This window comes from Salvelinus alpinus, chromosome 33 (assembly GCF_045679555.1).
Source record: "Salvelinus alpinus chromosome 33, SLU_Salpinus.1, whole genome shotgun sequence".
In the NCBI taxonomy this organism is placed as follows: domain Eukaryota; kingdom Metazoa; phylum Chordata; class Actinopteri; order Salmoniformes; family Salmonidae; genus Salvelinus; species Salvelinus alpinus.
This window is the reverse complement of record NC_092118.1, coordinates 21,643,960-21,671,015: the sequence shown is the minus strand read 5'-3', so window position 1 is coordinate 21,671,015 and position 27,056 is coordinate 21,643,960. Positions and strand designations below refer to the sequence as shown.

The 27,056-nt window shown below is 43.5% G+C and overlaps 1 protein-coding gene across 2 annotated transcripts in view; it reads left to right on the top strand.

The window, feature by feature from the left end:
• LOC139562836 (spondin-1-like) overlaps window positions 1–27,056 on the top strand; it is a 161,384-nt gene that overhangs the window by 115,070 nt on the left and 19,258 nt on the right. For both annotated transcript variants that reach the window (XM_071380958.1, XM_071380957.1), the window contains exon 7: window positions 19,453–19,517. In XM_071380958.1, coding sequence (XP_071237059.1) covers window positions 19,453–19,517 — 65 coding nt within the window. The remainder of the gene's footprint in view (window positions 1–19,452; window positions 19,518–27,056) is intronic.

Below are 27,056 nucleotides of genomic sequence, written 5' to 3'. Positions count from 1 at the left end.
ATGATGGCCTGTGGGAGGTATACCAGCGGTAGTGGCTATATAATTGAAGTAGTGCTCTCTCAGCATTTGAGGGAGCAGATTGACACACTCCCGAATCTCAGAGAGCCCCATAAATCTATTTTTTATGAACGGAGCAGCCCACTGATGACGTCATTCACTTTTAAATTCAATTTATGAGTTGATGAGCGGCTGATTGAGACCCTACACTCTGGGGAGGCTGGGTCAGAGCACTCTGTCCTGACATTGAGGGAGAGTGGCTCAGAGGATGGGGAATGGAGGGTGACTGACACTGTGGGAGAGTGGTTCGTACATAAGGGGTCTGTACTAGTGGGGAGAGTGATTTTAACATAGGGCAAAAGGAGGTCTGTACATGGGGAAACAGTAGATCTATGGATGGAGACAGTGATAGAGGTTCTGAGGATAGTGGTGGAGGGTAGTGGTGGAGGGTTCCCCATCTGACATGGGGAAATTGGTTCTGACACAGGGCTCTGAAGGGACCATCACAATCACCGATCAGTCGCTTTCATCCCAGTCAAGTGACCTTTCCCATTCTCTTCCCTGGAAAATATAGAACTTCTCCTCCCAGGAAGATCATCCATGTTGTTGGGAGTTTGTGGAAGTCATAGCTGTGACCTTCCATAATGTATTCCCTCTGAATGACAGTTACATAATGATGGGTGACACACTGACACATCACTCTGCAATACGCAGAAGAAAGCTGGGAACAATGAATGACCCTTGAATTAATAGATCTGAGTTACTGATTGGATGAAGAATCCATCCACTTCTCATCACAGTCTGAAATCAGTTTCTGATTAGAATGCAAAACATAAAACCAGAAGTGGAATGGGAAATTCCATTTGGAATCACTTTACAGAAAAACAATTTACACAATGTCACCTAATACCTACATGCAAAGATAAGAGCATGATATACACGCTGTACTACAGGAATATCTAGACACATCTATTTAGTAGGCCTGCAAATAAACAGTTTCTTCCCTTTGAGTCTAAAAAAAGGTTGAGAGAGAGAGAGAGAGAGAGCGAGAGCGAGAGCGAGAGAGAGAGAGAGAGAGAGAGAGAGAGAGAGAGAGAGAGAGAGAGAGAGAGAGAGAGAGAGAGAGAGAGAGAGAGAGAGAGAGAGAGAGATGGGGGGACACACAGATGGCAGCATGAAACCACCCAACACCACCACACAACCATCAGCCACTGTCAAACCTCATGCTCCGGAGCTTATAACATGCATTGCAACTGTTGGCTAAATAACAAACACAGTTAACATGTTCTCCCCGTCAGGTTCCGAGGGAATCTGTATTCCAAAAACAAACAGCGGATTTTACAGGTCTGGCAGCAGCAGCACGTCCATATCCAAAGCTGACTGAGGGTTGATTTGAAAACCCAGCTCTGCCCAGTCTAATGCTGTGTGATATGAACAGGAAGAGAGAATTTGTACTGTAGCCTATCTGGGCCTCTAGATTAAATGGTGGTATTCTATAACATTTGATGACAGTGGTGATGTTGAAGCCATGCAGTGTATGAGGCCCTGCTAAAGTGGATAGAGCATTAGCTTTCTGTTCACGCTGTCCTAACCCCAATCAATCACGTAATCCGATGAACCTCTCTCTTAGCAGTTTACCCGTTGTTGTCTTGGCCCTCCCAATCAACACCTGTGATTGCTTTATGCCTCCCTCTAATGTCAATATACCTTATATATTGTTGTTTAGGGTAGCTCTCATTGTTTGTTTTACTGCGGAGCTCCTAGTCCCGTTCTACCTGCCTCGGTTAGCTCCCTTGCCCCACCCCCACATATGCGGAGACCGCACCTGGTCTGTGCATTATTCCCTGAATCTATCCTACCATCCTACCAAGTCTGCTCCTTTTACTCTCTGTTCCGAACGCAATAGACGACCAGTTCTTATAGCCTTTAGCCGTACTCTTATCCTACTCCTCCTCTGTTCCTCTGGTGATGTAGAGGTTAACCCAGGCCCTGTGTGTCCCCAGGCGCTCTCATTTGTTGACTTCTATAACCGGAAAAGCCTTGGGTTCATGCATGTTACCATCAGAAGATTCTGAAAATTCTGAAATTTACATCTCCAATTACAATATTTTCCGTCAAGATAGAACTGCTAAAGATGGCGGAGTTGCAATCTACTGTAGAGATAGCCTGCAGAGTTCTGTCCTACTATCCAGGTCTATGCCCAAACAGTTCGAGCTACTACTTTTAAAACTCTCATCATCTCTCCAGAAATAAGTCCCTCACTGTTGCAGCTTGTTATAGACCCCCCTCAGCTCCCAGCTGTGCCCTGGACACCATGTGAATTGATTGCCCCCCATCTATCGTCAGAGTTCGTACTGTTAGGTGACCTAAACTGGGATATGCTTAACACCCCGGCCGGCCTACAACCTAAACTAGATGCCCTCAATCTCACACAAATTATCAAGGAACCTACCAGGTACAACCCCAAATCCGTAAACATGGGCACCCTCATAGATATCATCCTGACCAACTTGCCCTCTAAATACACCTCTGCTGTTTTCAACCAGGATCTCAGCAATCACAGCCTCATTGCCTGCGTCCATTATGGGTCCGCGGTAAAACGACCCCCCCTCACCACTGTCAAACGCTCCCTTAAACACTTCAGCGAGCAGGCCTTTCTAATCTGACCCGGGTATCCTACAAGGATATTGACCTCATCCTGTCAGTAGAGGATGCCTGGTTGTTCTTCAAAAGTGCCTTCTTCACCATCTTAAATAAGCACTCCCCTTTCAAAAAAATTCAGAACTAAGAACAGATATAGCCCTTGGTTCACTCCAGACTTGACTGCCCTTGAGCAGTACAAAAACATCCTGTGGCGCACTGCACTAGCTTCGAATAGTTGATGCGATATGCAACTTTTAAGGGAAGTCAGGAACCAACATACACAGTTGGTTCCTGGCTAGCTTTTTCAAAAATAAATTTGCATCCTGCAGCACTAATTCCAAAAAGTTTTGGGACACTGTTAAGTCTTTGGAGAATAAGAGCACCTCCTCCATCTGCCCACTGCACTGAGGCTAGGAAACACTGTCACCACCGATAAATCTATGATAATCGATAATTTCAATAAGTATTTCTCTACGGCTGGCCACGCCTTCCACCTGGCTACCCCTACCCCGGTCAACAGCTCTGCACCCCCGGCAGCAACTGGCCCAAGCCCCCCCCTGCTTCTTCTTCACCCAAATTCAGACAGCTGATGTCCTGAAAGAGCTGCAGAATCTGGATCACTACAAATCAGCTGGGCTAGACAATCTGGACCCTCCCCTCCTTAACTTATCCGCCGCCATTGTCGCAACCCCTATTACTAGTCTGTTAAACCTCTCTTTCGTGTCATCTGAGATTCCTAAAGATTGGAAAGCGGTCATCCCCCTCTTCAAAGGGGGAGACACTCTAGACTCAAACTGTTATAGACCTATATCCTTCCTGCCCTGCCTTTCTAAAAGTCTTCAAAAGCCAAGTGAAGAAACAGATCACCGACCATCTCGAATCCCACCGTACCTTCTCCACTATGCAATCTGGTTTCCGAGCTGGTCACGGGTGTACCTCAGCCACGCTCAAGGTCCTAAACGATATCATAACTAGCATTGATTTTTAAAAAACAGTACTGTGCCGCCGTCTTCATCGAACTGGCCAAAGCTTTCGACTCTGTCAATCACCGCATTCTTATCGGCAGACTCAACAGCCTTAGTTTCTCTAATGACTACCTCGCCTGGTTCACTAACTACTTCTCAGATAGAGTTCAGTGTGTCAAATCGGAGGGCCTGTTCACCGGACCTCTGGCAGTCTCTATGGGGGTGCCACAGGGTTCATTTCTCGGGCCGACTCTTTTCTTTGTATATATCAATGATGTCGCTCTTGCTGCGGGTGATTCCCACCCGCCCGCCTAGCATCACTACTCTGGACGGTTCTGACTTAGAATATGTGGACAAAAATAAATACCTAGGTGTCTGGTTAGACTGTAACCTCTCCTTCCAGACTCACATTAAGCATCTCCAGTCCAACATTACATTTAGAATCGGCTTCCTATTTTGCAGCAAAGCCTCCTTCACTCATGCTGCCAAACATAACCTCGTAAAACTGACTATCCTGCCAATCCTTGACTTTGTCGATGTAATTTACAAAATAGCCTCCAACACTCTACTCAGCAAATTGGATGCAGTCTATCACAGTGCCATCCGTTTTGTAACCAAAGCCCCATATACTACCCACCATTGCGACCTGTATGCTCTCGTTGCCTGGTCCTCGCTACATATTCGCCGTCAAATCGACTGGCTCCAGGTCAACTATAAGTCTTTGCTAGGTAAAGCTCCGCCTTATCTCAGCTCACTGGTCACCATAGCAACACCCACCCGTAGCACGCACTGCAGCAGGTATATTTCACTGGTCACCCCCAAAGCCAAAACCTGCTTTGGCCGCCTTTCCTTCCAGTTCTCTGCTGCCAATGACTGGAACGAATTGCAAAAATCACTGAAGTTGGAGACTTATATCTCCCTCAATAACTTCAAGCATTGGCTGTCAGAGCAGCTTACCGATCGCTGCAGCTGTACACAGCCCATCTGTAAATAGCCCATCCAACCTTCTACCTACCTGATCCCCATATTTGTTTTTTGTTTTTTTCTGCTCTTTTGCACACCAGTATTTCTATTTGCACATCCTCATCTGCACATCTATCACACCAGTGATAATTGCTAAATTGTAATTACTTTGCCACTATGGCCAATTTATTGCCTTACCTCCTTACTTAATTTGCACACACTGTATACAGATTTTCTATTGTGTTATTGACTGTACGTTTGTTTATCCCATGTGTAACTCTGTGTTGTTGTTTTTGTCGCACTGCTTTGCATTATCTTGGCCATGTCGCAGTTGTAAATAAGAACTTGTTCTCAACTGGCCTACCTGGTTAAATAAATGTAAAATAAATAAAAAATCTTGCTATATTGAGTTGTAGAGCCGGTGTATTACATTACAATGGGGCCTCAGTCATTTGTAATCATATTATATTATTTGAACAAATTGATCTTCTACAGGTGTCCTTTGTCCTTATGTCCGTCCATCCGTTTGTCTGTCTCACTCTCTTTCTTTCTTTCTCTCTCTATCTCTCCCGGTCTATCTCTTTCTCTCTCTCTCTCTCTCTCTCTCTCTCTCTCTCTCTCTCTCTCTCTCTCTCTCTCTCTCTCTCTCTCTCTCTCTCTCTCTCTCTCTCTCTCTCTCTCTCTCTTTATCTCTCCCGGTCTATGTATCTCTCTCTCTCTCTCTCTCATTCTCTCCCTTTCTGTCTGTCAGATTTCCCCTCACCAGTCTGTCAAGGGCCCATTAGTGATTATGTGTGTATGTTAAGCTGGGCGTACACTACACATTTTGGCACCGAATTAGCTGTCCCAGACAGGTTTTTGAGATTGTACATGAATCCCCATGTTGTTGCCTATTCGTGCCTATCACAACGCTCATTTAATATGCGCAGGTTAGATACACAATCTGAGGGCTACCGAACCGGTCTTTCAGCCATCCCAATATTTTCAAACATCCCAATTGGCAAAAAGTGGTTGAATCAACCTTGTTTTCACATATTGAAACCCCCCAAAAAGCAATGTGAGGACGTTGACTCAACGTGGAAAACTAATTTGATTTGCAAAAAGGCATCAACGTAAGGGTATTTCATATTTTTTACCTAAATACAATGACATTGTGAAATAAATGTAAATAAAATGTCAATAAAAACTAGACGTTGAACTGACGTCTGTGCCCATGGGATGTTTGATTTTATCCTCACAAAATCTGCAAGGCTCTTGTAGTTTGAGAACGGTGATCAGCAATACCCAATGATATGATGTCGTTGCTTCGCATCACCCAGAATGTGTAGACTCTCGAGCAGGAGCGATGACTACTACTAGTATGCGTTTGTACTTGCTTTTAACCAAAGCCAAAGTGTGAAATCGTTACAGCTCTGAAGTTCACAAGCATTGTTATTCAATTCTAAATGTATTGGCTAGATATTTCAACTCTGTATGACAATGTCTTACTGAAAACATTTATGAGGCTGCTTTGAGCCAGAGCTCGGTTTAGCTACATTAACAATCTAATCACTTCATCACGTCATTTATTTTTTTGCGAGACACAAAGCTCGTAAGTCACAAAACGTTCATTAGTCTGTGTGTGTGTGTGTGATCTGCAGTTAATGTATCTGCGACGAGTCGATTACTAAACACCCCCTCACTCCTCAGTTGAAGAGTTTTGCCTCCAAATCACTGCATGTCTGATGTAGAAGCCTTAGAAAAAACTTGAACAGAGATTTGGTATATCCATCGACAACTCATGTCGATTCTCTCTACAAAGTACCACTCTTTCACTTACAGTAGACTCTCTTATTGTTTTCACTAGACGTCTTTCTCAAGCAGATTAGAAAGTGTGTGTGGGAAGCTTCTATTTCCTGCCAAGTAGCATTTTGGCGTTTCTCTTTGCGTTGTACTTAGGCTACCACATTTATCTTCACAAACGTGTGCTATCTGCTGGTCCCCATCGCAGCACTGTGTTTCGGTCACAAATTCCACTGCTCACTACGTTTGTCATTTTGGAAGATTAAGTACACTGTAGTCATTACTGACAAGGGTTTATTTTTCCCTGTCTCTTGACATCGCTCTTGGTCATTCCCACTTTCCCTCTTACAATTTTAGGTTAACTTCTTGTCTTTCTTGCTTCTGTCTCTCTTCTTCCCCTACACCTCAATCTCTATCTCCGTCTGATCCCTGTTCGTATTCTACAGGGTATCTTAAACCTTGAGTCTCTGTTGTTTTTTCCTGATTGCTCTGCCAAGGGAGGAGAGCTTTTGAACCCTCCCTCCACATCATTATTTAAGACTAAATAGCATTAAGTGTGGGCTGCGTGGGAGCCAACCTGTCTCTTAAAACCAGGAGGGAGCAGGTCCCCCATGCTCCACCTCAAAGAGTTATGGCTCACCTTTTACCGCCGCCTCCTCTCCTCCCTCTCCTCCTCTCTCACTCCACTTCAAGTGCTACAAGTGAAGGAGTGAAGAGACCAGGAGTCATCTCTCTCTGTCCTTCTCTCTCTTCTCCAGGACCTCTCTGCTTCCCTGCCAAGCCACACCTGTGCCAAGCAGATTGTGTGTATCACCTAGGAAAGATCTCTTGAACCCAAAGTGACAGTACAGCACCGTGAAGGGACTGCCATCGGCTCCACCAGCATCAACTTTTATACTATAGGCACATGTACAGAGCAGTCAAAGCCAGTTGCCACTGCAATATTTACTGCCTGGACTAAAAATGAAATAGAATATGTTTTCCCCCCTGTATGCAAGGCAAGTACAGTGTGGCTCTAGTGAGGCCTCTACATCAAACGTTTCATTATGGATTAAAAGCAGTGGGCGGGAGAATGAGGCAGACGAGACTACTGCTTGCACTGACCGTGATCAGATAGACAGACTCCAGACCGGCCAATTAAAAGGCCACAATTTCCTCTCTCCAAAGGGACTGGGGATGAGACGAGACCACTGTGAAAGTATGAACCTTTTAAAGCACACAGCCTTTCACTAAGTGTTATTTATATTAGTGATGGAAGAATAGAAAATGATCTGCTGTGCTGGTTTATAAGAGAGCCCGTGCAACTATATCAAGTTATCAAGTTTTACCTGTTTGGCTACCACTAGCTAGAACTTGACAGGTGGGAGGCTTTGTCATGTAAATTCTACCTAGCCCGCTGGTTTATAACTATGGTAATTACCAGGTTAAAATACTCTGGATGAAGTGGCACTCTATCAGGCAGACAACTAATGTGTTCTGTCGAGGCATGGTCCATTTGATGATCTAGAGATGGGGATAAAGACAGCGCACCTCTGAAGACACTCTTCTGGTAAAACCACCAACATGTATTTTTTTCATCTGTGTCCTTCTGGAAGCCATTATTGCAATCTGATGGCTTTAGAGAGTGTATGTTCAATGTGTTGGTTCCCTAGTATGACCAAGGCAAGAAAATATCTAGCACTATTGTGTGATTTGCAGTCTCCCGACAATGTCATCTTTTGGATGCATTTTGTGTCGACTGTGTGGATTAGTGGTATGTATGCTTGTCAGAAAGGGTCGACAATAATGCATGTTTTATGGTTGATCCTTATATACCTTCCACCAATCATTGTGTCTCAATCCCACATAAGTGCAATGCAAGTTGTTTTAGTCGCGTTATTTACAGAGGTCTGTGAAATTATCCTTAACTTTCACAGATGTACCTGTCTGTACTGTATATTGAACTCTGGTGTTTGTTTCTATTAAAGCCTACTGGTTAGATGTAGCCTGTAAGCCCTCTGTGCATCAGATCAGCTTGGCCTCTCCTAGAGGGAGAGATGCTATAAATTCCCTCCCAAGGTTTTTATGGTAATGAGCAAGGCCCCAGTGAGCAGAGAAGACCTATAGAAGGAAGGTCAGACACAAAGGCAACTATAGAACGTTGAGGAAAAAGCAGACATCTGTCCGAGCATGCAGAACACACACATGCACAAACAGTTATGCACACACACTCACACACACACACACACATCCATCTAAACTTAGCAAAAAAAGAAACATCCTCTCACTGTCAACTGCGTTTATTTTCAGCAATCTTAGCATGTTTAAATATTTGCATGAACATAACAAGATTCAACAACTTGAGACATAAACTGAACAAGTTCCACAGACATGTGACTTACAGTGTAACGATCGTCGTGGGCTGAAGGAAGAGTGGACCAAGGTACAGCGTTTAAATTGTTCATGATTTAATCCAATAAAAACAAATCAAACAAAAACAACAAACAGGAGAACGAAAGCGAAACAGTTCTGTCTGGTGCAGACACAAAAACAGAAAACAACTACCCACAAAACACAGGTGGGAAAAGGCTACCTAAGTATGGTTCTCAATCAGAGACAATGATAGACAGCTGTCTCTGATTGAGAACCACACCCGGCCAAACACATAGAAATAGAAAACATAGAACAAAAACATAGAATGCCCACCCCAACTCACGCCCTGACCAACCCAAAATAGAGACATAAAAAGGATCTCTAAGGTCAGGGCGTGACATACAGACATGGAATAATGTGTCCCTGAACAAAACGGGGGGTCAAAATCAAAAGTAACAGTCAGTATCTGGTGTGGCCATCAGCTGCGTTAAGTACTGCAGTGCATCTCCTCCTCATGGACTGCACCAGATTTGCCAGTTCTTGCTGTGAGATGTTACCCCACTCTTCCACCAAGGCACCTGCTAGTTCCCGGACATTTCTGGGGGGAATGGCCCTAGCCCTCAACCTCCGATCCAACAGGTCCCAGACGTGCTCAATGGGATTGAAATCCAGGCTCTTCGCTGGCCATGACAGACCACTGACATTCCTGTCTTGCAGGAAATCACGCACAGAACGAGCAGTATGGCTGGTGGCATTGTCATGCTGGAGGGTCATATCAGGATGAGCCCGCAGGAAGGGTGCCACATGAGGGAGGAGGATGTCTTCCCTGTAACGCACAGCATTGAGATTGCCTGCAATGACAACTAGCTCAGTCTGAGGATGCTGTGACACACTGCCCCAGACCATGACGGACCCTCCACGTCCAAATCAATCCCACTCCAGAGTACAGGCCTCGGTGTAACGCTCATTCCTTCGACAATAAACACGACTCCGACCATCACCCCTGGTGAGACAAAACCGCGACTCGTCAGTGAAGAGCACTTTTTGCCAGTCCTGTCTGGTCCAGTGACGGTGGGTTTGTGTCCATAGGCGACGTTGTTGCCGGTGATGTCTGGTGAGGACCTGCCTTACAACAGGCCTACAAGCCCTCAGTCCAGACTCTCTCAGCCTATTGCGGCCATCTGACCACTGATGGAGGAACTGTGCGTTCCTGGTTTAACTCGGGCAGTTGTTGTTGCCATCCTGTACCTGTCCCGCAGGAGTGATGTTTGGATGTACCGATCCTGTGCAGGTGTTCTGCCACTGTGAGGACGATCAGTTGTCCATCCTGTCTACCTGTAGTGCTGTCTTAGGCGTTTTACAGTACAGACATTGCAATTTATTGCCCTGGCCACATCTGCAGTCCTCATGCCTCCTTGCAGCATGCCTAAGACACGTTCACGCAGATGAGCAGGGACCCTGGGCATCTTTCTTTTGGTGTTTTTCAGAGTCAGTAGAAAGGCCTCTTTAGTGTCCTAATTTTTAATAACTGTGACCTTAATTGCCTCTCTTCTGTAAGCTGTTAGTGTCTTAATTGACGCTAGGGGTTAGATTTTAATTGTAATTTTAAATAACGTTCCCAAGGTAAACAGACTATTTCTCAGGTCCAGATCGTAGAATCTGCATATAATTTACAGATTAGGATAGAAAACACTCCAAAGTTTTCAAAACTGTCAAAATATGGTCTGTGAGTATAACAAAACTGATTCTGCAGGCGACAACCTGAGAAAATCTAACCCGGAAGTGATTATTTTTTTTTTTATCTGTGTTTCCTGGCCCGTCTCTCTTCCATTTAAAGGGGTATCAACCAGATTCCTTTTCCAATGGCTTCCTCAGGCTGTGACCAGGCTTTAGACATAGTTTCAGGCTTTTATTTTGAAAAATTAGCGAGATTTTTAAAAAGTAGTCAGGTGTTCTCTGATTAGTTCCTTCCTCCATTTTCTTTTTCGCTCTTATTGAATAGGTTACGGTCCGGTTGAAATATTATCGATTATGTTTGTTAAAAACAACCTGAGGATTGATTATAAAAAACATTTGACATGTTTCTACGACCATTACGGATACTTTTTGGAATTTTCGTCGAACGGAACGAGGCTTTGGTTTTCTGAACATAACGTGCAACCCAAATGGCGTTTCTTTGTTATAAAAGTAATATTTATCGAACAAAAATAACATTTGTTGTGTAACTGGGAGTCTCGTGAGTGCACACATCCGCAGATTATCAAAGGTAAGCGATTCATTTTATTGCTTTTCTGACTTTCGTGACCAAGCTAACCAAGCTAATATAAGGCTAACTGTTCTAGCATTGATTGATAAACTCACAAAAGCTTAGATTGCTTTCGTTGCAAAGCATATTTTCAAAATCTGACACGATAGGTGGATTAACAACAAGCTAAGCTGTGTTTTGGTATATTTCACTTGTGATTGCATGATTATAAATATTTTTAGTAATATTTTTGAATCTGATACGTTTGGGAATTTTCTTCTGCCTTTCAGGACCGGAAGGAGGCTGTAGTTTTCTGAACATAACGCGCAACCCAAATGGCGTTTTTTTGTTATAAAAGTAATATTTATCGAACAAAAATAACATTTATTGTGTAACTTAATTTTATTGCTTTTCTGACTTTCGTGACCATGTTAATTTGGGGCTAGCTGTTGTAGCATTGATTGATACACTCACAAAAGCTTGGATTTCTTTCTCTGTAAAGCATATTTTCAAAATCTGACACGATAGGTGGATTAAACCTTTTCTCAATAGGGGGTGCTGTTTACACTTTGAAGATTTTTCGTTCCCAGATTAAACTGCCTCGTACTCAATTCTTGCTCGTACAATATGCATATTATTATTACTATTGGATAGAAAACACTCTCTAGTTTCTAAAACCGTTTGAATTATTTCTCTGAGTGAAACAGAACTCATTCTGCAGCTCACTTCCTGTCAAGAAGTGAGATTTCTGAAATTGAGGTCTCTGTTCCATGGTCGGTTTATAAATTCCCTTATAAGCTATTGGGCTACATGCACTGCATACGCCTTCCCCTAGATGTCAGTAAGCGGTGAGACTTTGAATGGAGCGGATAGCACCATCTGGGGGAGTATAAAACCTCTTGGAACGGAAATACCGACCTTTTCGACGAGGCGCCTGACGCAGGAGGGAAACCGGCATGGCGTCTTCAAAAGCTTTCGGTTTAGCAGTTCTATATCTCCGGCTCTGATTTAATTTGTTTTTTGTCTTAAAAACTTCATAAGGTAGTTAATTTAAACCGACTTATAGCAGTTTCTAGCAGTTTATTGCGATTTTCTGGAGTTTCTTTGTCAGGCGTTATCACGAGTTGGGCACCTCTCCGGTACATCGGCGTTAGCAGCTAATTTCTACAGGAGTAGAGGACATCTTTCAACCAAAAGACGATTGTTCTGGACAAAGGACCACTTGCCCAAGATTCTGATGGAAGATCATCCAAAAGTAAGAGCTATTTATGATGTTAATTCGTATATCTGTGGAAAGATGTAAAATTATTAGTCCGCCATTGATTTAGGCATGGTCTCGCTGTAACGCACGCTGAATGTCGAGTAACGTTAATTTAAAAAATCTAACACAGCGGTTGCATTAAGAACTAATGTGTCTTTCATTTGCTGTCCAACCTGTATTTTTTTGTCAAGTTTACGATTAGTTATCGATTAGATTAGGTGCTTCTCCAAGATGGCGCCGGCCAGATTGCCTGAAATGTTGCTACTAATCACATTGTATAACCACGATTTGTGCTGCTAAATATGCACATTTTCGAACAAAACCTATATGCATTGTGTAATATGATGTTACAGGACTGTCATCTGATGAAGTATATCAAGGTTAGTCAAAAATTATATATCTTTTGCTGGATTGTTACGATCGCTAACCTTTGCTACTGGTAAACGGCTTGTGTTTCCGGCTATTGTGGTAAGCTAATATAATGCTAAATTGTGTTTTCGCTGTAATACACTTAAAAAATCTGAAATATTGGCTGGATTCACAAGATGTTGGTCTTTCATTTGCTGTACGCTGTGTATTTTTCAGAAATGTTTTATGATGAGTATTTCGGTATTTGACGTTGGTCTCTGTAATTATTCTGGCTGCTTCGGCACTATTTCAGATTGCAGCTGCAATGTAGAACTGTGATTTATACCTGAAATATGCAAATTTTTCTAAAAAAACATATGCTATACAATAAATATGTTATCAGACTGTCATCTGATGAAGTTGTTTCTTGGTTAGTGGCTATATATATCTTTATTTGGTCGAAATTGTGATAGCTACCTATGCAGGAAAAAAATGGTGGAGAAAAAAAAGTTGTGTATTTTGCTATCGTGGTTAGCTAATAGATTTACATATTGTGTCTTCCCTGTAAAACATTTTAAAAATCAGAAATGATGGCTGGATTCACAAGATGTGTATCTTTCATCTGGTGTCTTGGACTTGTGATTTAATGATATTTAGATGCTAGTATTTACTTGTGACGCTATGCTAGGCTATGCTAGTCAGCTTTTTTACTGTGGGGGGTGCTCCCGGATCCGGGATTGGGACCAATTAGAAGTTAACAACAAGCTAAGCTGTGTTTTGGTATATTTCACTTGTGATTGCATGATTATACATATTTTTTGTAATATTTTGCACCCTGCAATTCAGCGGTTGTTTAGGAAAATGATCCCGTAAAAGGGATCCGTAGCACAGAGAAGTTAACGACTGTTCCACAGGTGCATGTTCATTAATTGTTTATGGTTCCTTGAACAAGCATGGAAAACATTAATTTTTCAGAATACAAACCTGAAACAATTTCTAAAGACTGTTGACATCTAGTGGAAGGGATAGGAACTGCAATTTGAGTCCTAAGTCAATGGGTACTGTAATGGCATTGAATAGAAAACTACAAAAAAAAAAAAAAACTACTTCCGAATGGATTTTTCTCAGGTTTTTGCCTGCCAAATCAGTTCTGTTATACTCACAGACACTATTTTAACCGTTTTGGAAACTTTAGAGTGTTTTCTATCCAAATCTACCAGTTACATGCATATCATATCTTCTGGGCCCGAGAAGTAGGCAGTTTAATTGGGCATGCTTTTCATCCAAAATTCCAAATGCTGCCCCCTACCCTTATTTGGATTTTTACGAATTGTCTTTGAAAGACAGGGTCCTGAAAAAAGGACGTTTATTTTTTTGCTGAGTTTATATATCTCTAACATCACCTTGTTGTAACTGTTCAGTGTGATAACGTTTACAACCTTTGTCAATTTCATAACATTTTTTCTACAAGCAACAACCTGAGCTCATCCATCAAATTCATTTAGAATCTTTCCTAAAAAGAGATGGAGGGCTTTTAAAAAGAGATAACCTTGTTATTTTGTGCTGAAATGAAATGAGTTTATTTGTTTGTCAGGCTGGTCCCCCTCCTCAGTCTGACAATGAGAGGAACAGAGACAAATCTAAGCTCTAGACAAAAACACTTTATTTTACAATGCCAATGCAGCTTTCCCAGATAGTCTGTTTACATGTGATAGAAAAGACCACTGCCACAATCGACAGTCTCCGGTACTATTCTAGCATGTCAGTAACCCACTCACTCAGTATGAACTCATACGTTTATTGATTATTGTACCAGTCATTATAACAATAACATCATTACACTATTATCTGTCGATCAACTTCACTACATATCCTCCCTACATTTGGCTAGGTGATGTTGTGTTAGCATTCACAACACGCTGAGTGGGTGTTACAATCATTAGCACAGTGGTTTCCAATCAGAGACTTCCCAGGTGCTACTCTAGGATCATGTTCATTATCTATTGTATGAGATTTGAGAGTATCATCACAGAGAGGAATTGAGAGAGAGAGTGGAAGAGAAAAAGAGGGGAGCGTGTGCTGAAGAGGGGAGCGTAAGAAAGAGGTAGAGAGAGGGAGAATGAAAGAGATGGAGGGAGGGAGAGGGAGAAGGAGAAGGAGAGAGAGGGAGGGAGAAGGAGAGAGACGAGTGAAAGAATCACCAATTTGCTTTTCAAATCAAGTTTGAAAATTATTTCCCCGAAAAAAGGGACCATGATCCCAAGTGATGGGGCGGCTAAGTTGCTTATAGCATTCAAACACATTTTGAATGCATTTCCTTTTGGTAAAAATGAAAAAACGAGAGAAAAAAGTAATTTGCACATTCTTTTGCACTAGTAAAAAGCACATTCTTTTCATCCTTGCCGCTTTGTGATGAGAAGCCTGTTTCGGTGTACTCTTTTGACGGCGTCCTGAAAGTGGTGGAGGAATAGGCTACCTTAATGATCCGAGCCAGAACACTACCTGTGGGTGGTTCAATTAAATCAAATGGATTTTAAAGTGACTGGGGAATGGGGCTGGCTGACATGTCACAGAATGCAGGATGTTCTGAAGTGGATTGAGTGTGCTTCGAAAATCTGTCCCCCTTCTATCCCTTTGTTCCCTGGAGTGCCTTTTGAAGCAGACCACACACACACCACACATACACTGCCATCCACATCCGGAGATCTGTCAGTGTGTTCCTTCTGGGTCAGTGAGAGGAGAGAACAGATCCTGTTGTAACCACCCTCTCTGCCTTAGGAGTAATGCTATAATGAAGCTCTATGGGGGCTGGAGATTGGAGTCTGGAGTGGAGTATTGGAGTCTGGAGTAGAGCAGTGGTGTCATTAGACATAGCTATGGTTCACACAGACCTCTGAGTGCTCAGACCCATTCCTCATCAGCACACGTCCCACTACAGTGGCTGGCTCATTCTCCCTCTCTCTTTTTCTCTTTCATCTGCTTTTTAGGGACTTCTGTCAGTCTCTCTCTTTGCTCTCTCTGTCTGTCTCTCAATCTCTCTCTCTCTCTTTCTTTTTCTATCTTCCTCCTTTCACCATGAGTGGAGAGTTTAAATAATCTATTTCCCTGATGTTTCCTTTCAAGTCCAAATCTAAAACACAATCATCAAGCCGACAGAGCTATTCTGAACAACACTGGGCCATTATGTTTCTTTGGCAACAAAGCACTTGTCTGAAACAAAGATTAATCAAATCGTATTTTTTCGGATGCGTCAGAGAGACATAGACTTGCAACAATAGATACAGCGGGAACTGAAGAGCAGTCTTGGCGGGTGTATGCTATGAGCAGCCTTAGTATATCAGTTTGTTTTGCTATACTTTCTGGTACAGACTAACCTGTTCTTTGACACTGAGGTGGTCCACAATAGGGGATTTCCTTATGAAACTAGAACAAAACAGGACCATGATCTTTTTCATTTTCACTAAATTGTATCCATAGACGGGTCCTTTGGGGGAAGGATTGTTGACATTTGTATCTTAAAGCATAATAAAAAAAGTAGGAATATGTGTGAAATGTTGACCTTACCCAGGCCTCCTTTATTCATGTTTATATTTTTCAATATTCATATATTAATGTAAGAGAATTGTTATTGCAATCAAACTACTCATTACAGAGCAAGCGGTAAAGCTTCATATGACAAATATTTAATTTCTGGCACTTACAGATGAAACATTATGGTGGGTAAGGCCAAAATGTTCCAACTTCAATTACTTATTTCTCAATTATGCTTTAAGATACATACAACAAATGTATGTCAACAATACTTCCTCCTGTTACGCGGAGTGGAACAGGGGAACCCAAGAGCAGTCTCAGACGAGGAGACTGGGATGAGGTAACCAAGGTATTTATTGAAACACAGGGGGGAGATGGAGTGCAGGTCAAGGGAAGCTCGGGCGGGTTGCTGGAAACCAGGTGCGGAGGCTGAGGCTGGAGCGAGAGGGGTCGAGACAGGGTAAGCAGGTCCGGAGGGGAATCCAAGGGAGTTGTAGAGTGGGGAATCCAGGACAGAGTAGCAGAATGACGAGACGTGGGACTGGAGACAGGGACCAGAGTCAGAGCGGGCAGAACTGTAGCGGAGAGGAAAACAGCATCAGGCAAGGAAAACAGGCACAACAGGATAACAGGATCTGAATAGTAACAAATGGCTAGAAATGTAGACTGACTGAGCAGAGATTACGATCTGGCAGCGTGGAAGTGGCAGAGTATTTGTAGAGGTCTTGATTATGGAACAGGTTGTAGCTGGTGGGGGATCTGCTCTGACTCCAGAACACCTGTCTCTGCCCACACAATCACAAACACACAGAGAGAGAGGGAGAGGGAGAGAGTACTGTGGGAGTTGCGGCAGGTCAAGGAGACACAGGATGAGCAGTAGAGGGTGTTGCAGGAGCAGATGTGACATCTCCAATGGACCCTTCTATGGACAACATTTTTTCAAAATCCTCAAAATCATGGTCCTGTTTTATTCTAGTTTTGTGATGAATCACCCAATACATACAGTACAGTATGTGATACACATTCTGCCATACTGTAAGATGTACATCTAGTTGATAAGTATGGCCACATTCTGTTACATATTCTGTGTATTCTGTGTCCAATCCATGTAGTTTATGTATTCAGTCACAGTAACCCGTTCCCTCATGGCATTTGGAAACAACCATCATAAGGTCTTTGCTCTCTCAAGAATTTTGTCTTGCTGCTTTTTGTTCTATGTTGCTCTGTCTGTATGCTACGTCTTGCTTGTCCTATGTTGCTATGTCTGTATGCTATGTCTTGTTCTATGTTGCTATTGTCTATATTGTAATTGTTTTTAATAACCTGCCCAGGGACTGCGGTTGAAAATTAGCCGGCTGGCTAAAACCGGCACTTTTACTGAAACGTTGATTAATGTGCACTGTCCCTGTAAAAAAAAATAAACTCAAATAAATAAATAAACTCAAACTCTCAACCAGAGCTAGCTGGATCCTGCACTGCCTTTCCCAGCGCATTCAGGAGACAGAAGCAGTGAAGTTCAGAGGTGCTACGCTAAACCCAACTCTCCACAAACCCCCCCGATTAGGTTCCAGTTAGGCTTCCTGGCTGATTACAGAGTGCTCATCACTTAGCCGGAGGGGAACAGGTTATTCTCAAGAGCTGATGGGGCAATCAGGCCAGGTCTCAAAGGGTGTGTGGCTTTTGCTGACTGCTGAAGTGAGACGGTGTTACCACGAGCTAGCTGTGATCCCATTGGTATTACAAGTAAATGTGTGAAGAGAGGTGTGGAAAAAGGTGCAGAGGTCATTTGCAGTATGAATAAGCCTTATGACTGCTTACGTGTACTGGCAGTGCAGATCTAGAGGTCAGAACAGGGGTTTTAAACTGCTGTCAGTGTGTGCAGGTTTTTTTTTCCACCCAGCACTAACACAGCTGATTCAAATAATCTACAAATTGTGGTCTTCGATGAAGACCAGTTTGTTAAATCAAATGTGTTAGAGCTGGGCTGGAACAAAAGCCTGCATGCGCTGCAGCTCTCGTTGACAAAGAAAGAACATCAGCTCTGTATGACTGGGTGGGGCTCACAGCTTTTTAATATGGGTAATTATCTTACAGGAAATAATTTATTAAAAAGTGATTACCCAACACACAGGAATGGGACTGGATGGTACTGGAACAGAATCCTCTATTGGAAACATTAATTGGTGGCTTGTAAAGCAATTATCTGGCATTGGATACTTAACTTTGATCTTTATAGAAGCCACTGGTGCAAACATGCCCGGTGGCAGATGTCTGACAGGAGGTGCTGAGCTGCAGTTTTCTTTTCTTCTGAGGACTTGTGTTCGATGTTCATTGTTCATCGGGACACAGGGTTGTGCCAGAGCAGGGTTTGGTTCATCGCACATATGGCAGAATGTACTCTTCATTCTATTGTACATCACACAGTCTCTCTCGTCTATAGCAATACAAACAGAATGTTCTAGTCAGCTGCTAGCCAGCTATTCACAGCCAAAGAGCCATTACTGCCACAGTGTGATGTCATAAATCGCAGCCGTAATGAAAAAGTCTGGGCGCAAATGAGCCAGTGTGGTGCTCAAACACTTTTAATTGTGTCTTTTGCAGTCGCAGTGATCCTATTGTGCTCCAAGTGAATTGCGCTTAAGAAATATGATTTCCACTTGGAATGGGCCAGAGTGTTTAATATGTATAATGCTGTTTTCCAAGAGATATGTTTAATGTTGAACATTAAACCGATTATATAGGCCATATAATAAATACAATTTGATTTGATATAATATTTTCATGTCCACACCCCATTTCTATGATATGGACAGGAGAAGTATTATTTCACAAGCCAATCTAGTAGAAAGGAAAACCTGATGTTAATTAAACATTTGCTCATAACTCTCAAGGCTTCTCCTTTGTTGTGATTGGATGTCGATGGAGCTGTGTCTCTCTCAGGTCTGAGTTCAGTCTAGGGTTAAATCCTGCTCTATGCATTGAGTGTTTTATCTGATCTGGGACCAGTACAGAGACATTCCCTCTCTCTCAGACAGTGACACAGAGAACCCTGCGGTGTCCAGAGCTACTGATTAAATATTTATGCAGGTTTTATGAAGTGGTGATGCCGGTGCTCCATCTGAAGTGACGCACGCTGTCTCAGAGAGAAAAAGGGAAGAGGGGGAAATAAACTGACCTTCATCCATTCTCTCCCCTCATCTGTAAGTGTAATGTGGTGAATATGGCTGGGCCTCTATCTGTCAGACGACAAGTGAATTTCTCTCTCTCTCTCTCTCTCTCTCTCTCTCTCTCTCTCTCTCTCTCTCTCTCTCTCTCTCTCTCTCTCTCTCTCTCTCTCTCTCTCTCTCTCTCTCTCTCTCTCTCAGGGTGATGACGTTCTGACAGTCATCAAAATGAAGGCTCAGTGGCCTGCCTGGCAACCCTTGAATGTGTGAGTAGTCCAACAGCAACCTCCTCTATCATCTCTCTCTCTGTTTCTTTCACTCTCTCTTTGTCTAACTCACTCACACTTTCTATTGAGGGATTGACCCATCCTGCAGAAAGTACCCTTTGCCACTTCCTCTCTCTCCTTTCTGTATGCCACCCTCATCCTTCTTCTTCTCTCTCCTTTATATATGCCACCCTCACCCTTCTTCTTCTCTCTCCTTTGTATATGCCACCCTCACCCTTCTTCTTCTCCCTCCTTTCTGTATGCCTACCTCACCCTTCTTCTCTCTCCTTTATATATGCCACCCTCACCCTTCTTCTCTCTCCTTTATATATGCCACCCTCACCCTTCTTCTTCTCCCTCCTTTCTGTATGCCACCCTCACCCTTCTTCTCTCTCCTTTATATATACCATCCTCACTCTTCTTCTTCTCTCTCCTTTCTGTATGCCACCCTCACCATTCTTCTCTCTCCTTTATATATACCATCCTCACTCTTCTTCTTCTCTCTCCTTTCTGTATGCCACCCTCACCCTTCTTCTCTCTCCTTTATATATACCATCCTCACTCTTCTTCTTCTCTCTCCTTTATATATGCCACCCTCACCCTTCTTCTCTCTCCTTTCTATATGCCACCCTCACCCTTCTTCTCTCTACTTTCTATATGCCACCCTCACCCTTCTTCTCTCTACTTTCTATATGCCACCCTCACCCTTCTTCTCTCTACTTTCTATATGCCACCCTCACCCTTCTTCTCTCTACTTTCTATATGCCACCCTCACCCTTCTTCTCTCTCCTTTCTATATGCCACCCTCACCCTGCTTCTTCTCCCTCCTTTCTGTATGCCATCCTCACTCTTCTTCTTCTCTCTCCTTTCTGTATGCCACCCTCACTCTTCTTCTTCTCTCTCCTTTCTGTATGCCACACTCACCCTTCTTCTCACTCCTTCCATGTTTTCTCTCTTTTCACAAATGCATGAGTTACACCACACTGCAAGGTCTTCTTCATCGCTCATCGCTTACCTCCCAAGCACACAAATGAGGTATCACAAGTCATTGATCCAAAGTTCTGCACTCAACTTGTTGCTCTGTGCCATGGAGCCAATTAAAAGCATATGGCCTGAATCTGTGAGCTCATCTCCACCTGCACCAAGCTGATCAGTGTAAATAGGCTTCCTTTAGACTCCTGCATGCATAAACCTTCATTTCATCTCTTATTTAGGAGAAAAACAAGGCGCTAGTTAGCCCAGGTAGCGCAGAGAAAGAAGCATCCTCAATGTGAGACTCCAAAGAGAGCTTCCAAAGGCAGCCACAGCTAGAGACAGAGCCAATCAAATACACAGAGGGTAATTAGCTCGCTATCTTGTTTTTATGCCAGCAAATTAATTGTATCATAAAGTGGTTGTGTAAATGCAGAGGAAATCAAATCAACTGGTTTAGGGGATGGGTGGTAGGAAAGGGAGGATGAGAGGAGGGGAAGAGGAGTGAAGGAGATGGAGGTTCTTGCTTGTAGTGTGATGTGGAAATGCACACATTCTGTTTGTACATGAGGCTTTCTTCCTTGAAAGTAGGGTACAGAAATGGTTAAGTGCGAACTTTCCTCCTACAATTGAAGGATGTTTCTTTTTATTCTTTAAAATGAGTCTTTTGTGATTGCATGCGATTTTTGTTCATACATGTTTTTGAAGATGTTTATAAATGTTGTTTGTACGTCTTTGTACATGTGATTCATAAAGTTTGTGTGTGTGTGTGTGAATTAGTGAAGGGGGCTTATGTTACTGCACTTGTGTGTACATGTGTATGTATGTGTGTGGGTTAAGAGGGTGTGTGCTTTGATGATGCTTGATAGAACTCCTGGAGGGGTTTTTCTCCATCAAGGTTAATGGCCTCCAGGCTCCTGTGTATCAAGACATCAGGCTGACCTATACTACACAGCTGCCTGCCAATTAACAAACCCTCCTACCCTGCCTTTGAAGAAAAGGAAGAGGGAGAAAAAAATAAACAGAGAGAGAGAGCAAGAGAGAGAGAGAAATAGACGTTGATTAATTATCAGTGGTTAGAAAACCAGCTCTTTATTATGTCTTAAGGATCCAAGGCAGATCTTTAGAGATGGAGCTTCAGGTTCAGGGATATCTGGGATCAGTGTTGGGTTAGGAGGGGTTTGGAAGAACTATCATCATGGGCCTGGAACATTAATGAATACACTGTGTTTATGTAACCAAGTTTTTCTTTACCTGTCTCTCTATCCATCTTCCTTTCTGGTGCCTTTGTTCCACATTGATCACTTGTACTGATTACGAACTAAAGTGGTCATCTTGAGAGAGATGTGGTGGCTGGAGCAAAGGAAAGGGAGAGAGAGTCTGAGGAGGGTGGAGAGGGAGCGAGGGAGGTGGGTGAGCGGAGGGGTGCAGATATGACAGCCATTATTACACACAGCAGAGCTACAGCAGTCTGTCTCCTGAGACTCATAACATGTTCAAGGGAGGGAGGGAGGGAGGGAGAGAGAGAGAGAGAGAGAGAGAGAGAGAGAGAGAGAGAGAGAGAGAGAGAGAGAGAGAGAGAGAGAGAGAGAGAGAGAGAGAGAGAGAGAGAGAGAGAGAGAGAGAGAGAGAGAGAGAGAGAGAGAGAGAGAGAGAGAGAGAGAGAGAGAGAGAGAGAGAGAGAGAGAGAGAGAGAGAGAGAGAGAGAGAGAGAGAAATTTGCCAAAATAGGGAAAGATGGACACAGAGAGAGCAACAGAGGAGATGTGGTCAAGAGAGAGAGGGAGGTAAAGAAAGTAATGGAAGGAGGAATAGAATTCCACCAGAGCCGTCTCCAACCAACCAACCGCTCCACACCGCCACACCAAGGTCAGCATTATGGTCATCACGGAGACAGATTTACGAGGCTTGCTGGACCTATCGTTGAGGGAAGCTCGCCTAATTAAAAACACTGCGGCACACTGATGAAATTACCCCCTGCCCGCCTCATTTGCATACACGCCAGGGGATTAGCCGGGCTGGACTTGGAAGGAATCAATTTCCTTTGTGTTGTGTTCACGTTCCTCCTACTTCACTCTGGCCGTGTTTTATTGACGTGTAAACACATAATTCTCCCTGCCTGTCGTTTTCACAATGTCCTTTTAAATGACATGTTTGCTTTTGCCCTCCCCAGCTGGATTGATGAGGAGTACATTTTACACAGTAAACTGGAGACTCAGGGGCGCTGCAGCTGCTTTCCCCTTTGAATTTGAGGTCTGTGTCTGTCTGTCCTTCATAGGTGAACCACGTTTGAGAGGATGTCTGGTTTCATCTAGGTTCCCTCTCAGTCCCACTGGTCTACCTGCGCTTCTAGATAACCTGACATAATCCGCTTCAATGCTTCTCTGCGAATATCTCTATCTCACGCATACACCTGCCACCTGTACACACGTATGCACACATCCGAGCACACACACACATGCGCACACACACACACACACACACACACACACACACACACACACACACACACACACACACACACACACACACACACACACACACACACACACACACACACACACACACACACACACACACACACACACACACACACTCGTATGGTCAGGTGCTACGAGAGGGACCTCGGAAAAATACAATTGGCTCAGAACAGGGCAGCACTGCTGGCCATTAAATGTACACAGAAAGCTAACATTAATAATATGTATGTACATCTCTCATGGCTCAAAGTGGAGGAGAGATTGACTTCATCACTACTTGTTTTTGTAAGAAGTGTTGACAAGCTGAATGCACCGAGGTGTCTGTTTAAACTAGATATGCAACCAGAGGTCTCTTCACAATCCCCAAGTCCAGAACAAACTATGGGAGGCGCACAGTACTACATAGAGCCATGGCTACATGGAACTCTATTCCATGCAAGCAGTAGAATAAGATTTTTTTTTAAACAGATAAAAATACACCTTATGGAACAGTGGGGACCGTGAAGAGACACACACACAAGCACAGACACACACACACCTGCACCTTAGAGACTATTTGCACCTCAGAGAATATCTGCACTGACTCTCCAGATATGAACCCTTACACACAAGCACACACACACACACATGCACACTCACATGATGCACACACAAGCACACACACACACACATGCACACTCACATGATGCACACACAAGCACACACACACGCACACTCACATGATGCACACACACACACACACACACACACACACACACACACACACACACACACACACACACACACACACACACACACACACACACACACACACACACACACACACACACACACACAATGACTTGTTAGTTTTGATCGACCTCTGATTAATATAGTTTGATATTGTAATGCCATGTTGAGGGGTGAGCACGCAAGTATTTCACTGCACCTTTTATACCTGCTGCCAACTGTGTATGTGACAAATAACATTTAATTTGACACACACACAAAAACAGTGTCACACAATGTCCTAGTGACACAGACAGAGCAATCTGCTGTGGGAATCTTCGTCGCTGGGCAGTGTTCTCTGCCACTGTCACAGTACAGAGCCCTCCCTCTCTCAAACACACATTTGGACATGAAGGCAAGCATGCACACACACCCTCCAGAGTCCTAATGTACTCAGACAGTCCCCACAGAAGACAGCCTACACCCCTCACTTTCTCACCATCTTCCTCTCTTTGTTCTGCTCTCTCTGACCCCCTCCCACTCACATACCTCTCTCTCTCTCAGAACAGGAACGGCTGTGCCTGTGACAGCTACAGTTACCTCCATGATGTCCAGTAGTGAGTCCCTCGTCTTTTTAAAGCACCCTATACGTCTCATCAGACCCTTTCTAAAGACAGCAGGACAAGCCCAGCTCTCTGAGGCTTCCAGTTGATTAGCACTGTGCTGACAGACAGAAACAGAGAAATAAAGGGTTGTCAATGAAAACGCAGCTCTTAATGAGCTAAAGGGTTTGTCTTTGTCACTCAGAGACAGCGTGTTTCCTGGGGATGTGGGTGGTGGGAAAGACGGAGGGAGGGACAGTGTCAGAGTCACCGAAGAGAGAAGGAAAAAAGGGAAGTAGAGAGAGAGTCTAATCAGATATACTGTATACCCATTACAGGATATCTATCCAACTGTCCCAATAGGTGATGGACAGTGATGTTCACTGTACTTAGACTTGAACAGATTAACATTTGATAAACATTTGAAAGTTGAGATCTGGGCTCTTCGCTGGCCATGGCAGAACACTGACATTTCTGTCTTGGTCAGACAAAACCGTGACTCGTCAGTGAAGAGCACTTTTTTCCAGTCCTGTCTGTTCCAGCGACAGAGGGTTTGTGCCTATAGGCGACATTGTTGCCGGGGATGTCTGGTGAGGACCTGTCTTACAACAGACCTACAAGCCCTCAGTTCAGCCTCTCTCAGCCTATTGCGGACAGTCTGAGCACTGATGGAGGGATTGTGCGTTCCTGGTGTAACTCGGGCAGTTGTTGCCATTCTGTACCTGTCCCGCAGGTGTGATGTTCGGATGTACCAATCCTGTGCAGGTGTTGTTGCACGTGGTCTGCCACTGTGAGGACGATCAGCTGTCCATCCTGTCTCCCTATAGCTCTGTCGTAGGCATATCACAGTACGGACATTGCAATTTATTGCCCTGGCCACATCTGCAGTTCTCATGCCTCCTTGCAGCATGCCTAAGGCACGTTCACGCAGATAAGCAGGGACCCTGGGCATCTTTCTTTTGGTGTTTTTCAGAGTCAGTAGAAAGGCCTCTTTAGTGTCCTAAGTTTTCATAACTGTGACCTTAATTGCCTACCATCTGTAAGCTGTTAGTGTCTTAACGACCGTTCCACAGGTGCATGTTCATTAATTGTTTATGGTTCATTGAACAAGCATGGGAAACAGTGTTTAAACCTTTTACAATGAAGATCTGTGAAGTTATTTGGATTTTTACTAATTATCTTTGAAAGACAGGATTAGAACCGAGTTTAGAACCGTAGAGTATATCATTTTCCCAACATGCTCTATTGCATGGTGATTTTCAGAAATGTTTCTTTTAATGTGTTTTTGCATGGACATTGATTGGTTGATAAATGGTATGCTACACAAAGATAAATAACATAAATTTTTTGTAAACTAAAACAATTTGTTAATAATTTGACTTATTGCACCCATTACTGAGATGGTTGTTCCAGTTTAGATTATTGAGGTAGTATCTTCCCTACCATGGCAGTCATTCTCAATGCAAATTGCGGGTGATAAAAAAATCCACTTGTTGGGTATCCTAACTCTGGCTGGATTCCAATAGGAATTGAACATCACTTTGCAAGCCAACAAAGTGATGCAAACATCACTTTGCAAGCCAACATCACTTTGCAAGCCAACATCACTTTGCAAGCCAACATTACTCTTTACCACTTGCAAGCCTGATGTGGCCCGTAAAGCAGGGGTTTTCTAACAACACTGTGTTAGGGTATAACATGGCCCTCAATGAAAGGTGTTATGATTTACTGTATGGTTCTACATAGCACCTTCTAAGACTGTACGGAAGCTCAATTGTCACCTGAAACAATTATCCCTCCTGCTATTTTCCTGTCACTATTCTGTTCTTCATCTGCCGGTAAATCCATCAGATTTTCTATCACCACACACACCTCAGCCCTGACCTGTCCAGTTCTGTCCAGCCCTGTCCTATCCAGTCCTGACGTGCACTCCCATACACAGTAATAATCACCTCTAAGGATGTGTAAGAGCTCTAATCCTCTGGGAACACACAGCAGGCTGCCAGCCATCCCCTCTTCCCTCTCACCGCGTGTCACCGCGTCCCTTTGCTTAGCTCAGCCAGTCTCGGAGGCCTTAGGTTTATTTCTGACAGCCACATTGGACCCAACACAAAGCCAACTTGTAATTGACAGGGTGGCAGGAGGGATAGGGTGTAGGAGGGTGGGAGGTATCTATCAACCCCTGATAAACGTTCATTAGAAGTGCTGTGGTTTGGTACTAGGAAAAAATATTTCTGAACAGACATTTGTGCTGCCGTGTGCATTATTGTGCTTGTGACTGTCTGTGAACTAACATCTCTTAGGGTGTGTGTGTGATCTCTCATCACAACACACACACACACACACACACACACACACACACACACACACACACACACACACACACACACACACATATATATATATACATGGCTCTCTGCCACCAGTAAAGTCTTTAGGGGTGTTTATTACTCTTTACCTCTGGCTGGCAGCTCTGTGTTGAACTGTTGTAGGGGGTGAGCTGGATGTGCAGGGCATGCCTGAGGCAGCAAAGAAACTTCTCTACATCTCTGTGGACTTAAGTACCGCTTCTATCATCCTTTCCTCGTTCTTCATCTCCCTTTCCTTGCTATCCCTCTTTCGCTTTTTCATGCTTTTTAGGGACTTCAGTCAGTATTTCTGTTCTCTCTCTTTCTCTCGCTCTATACTCTCTCTTCTCTCTTAAACTTTTCATATTTAGTCATTTAACAGGCACCTTTATCCAGAGTGACTTGCAATCGGTGCATTGATCAACTAAA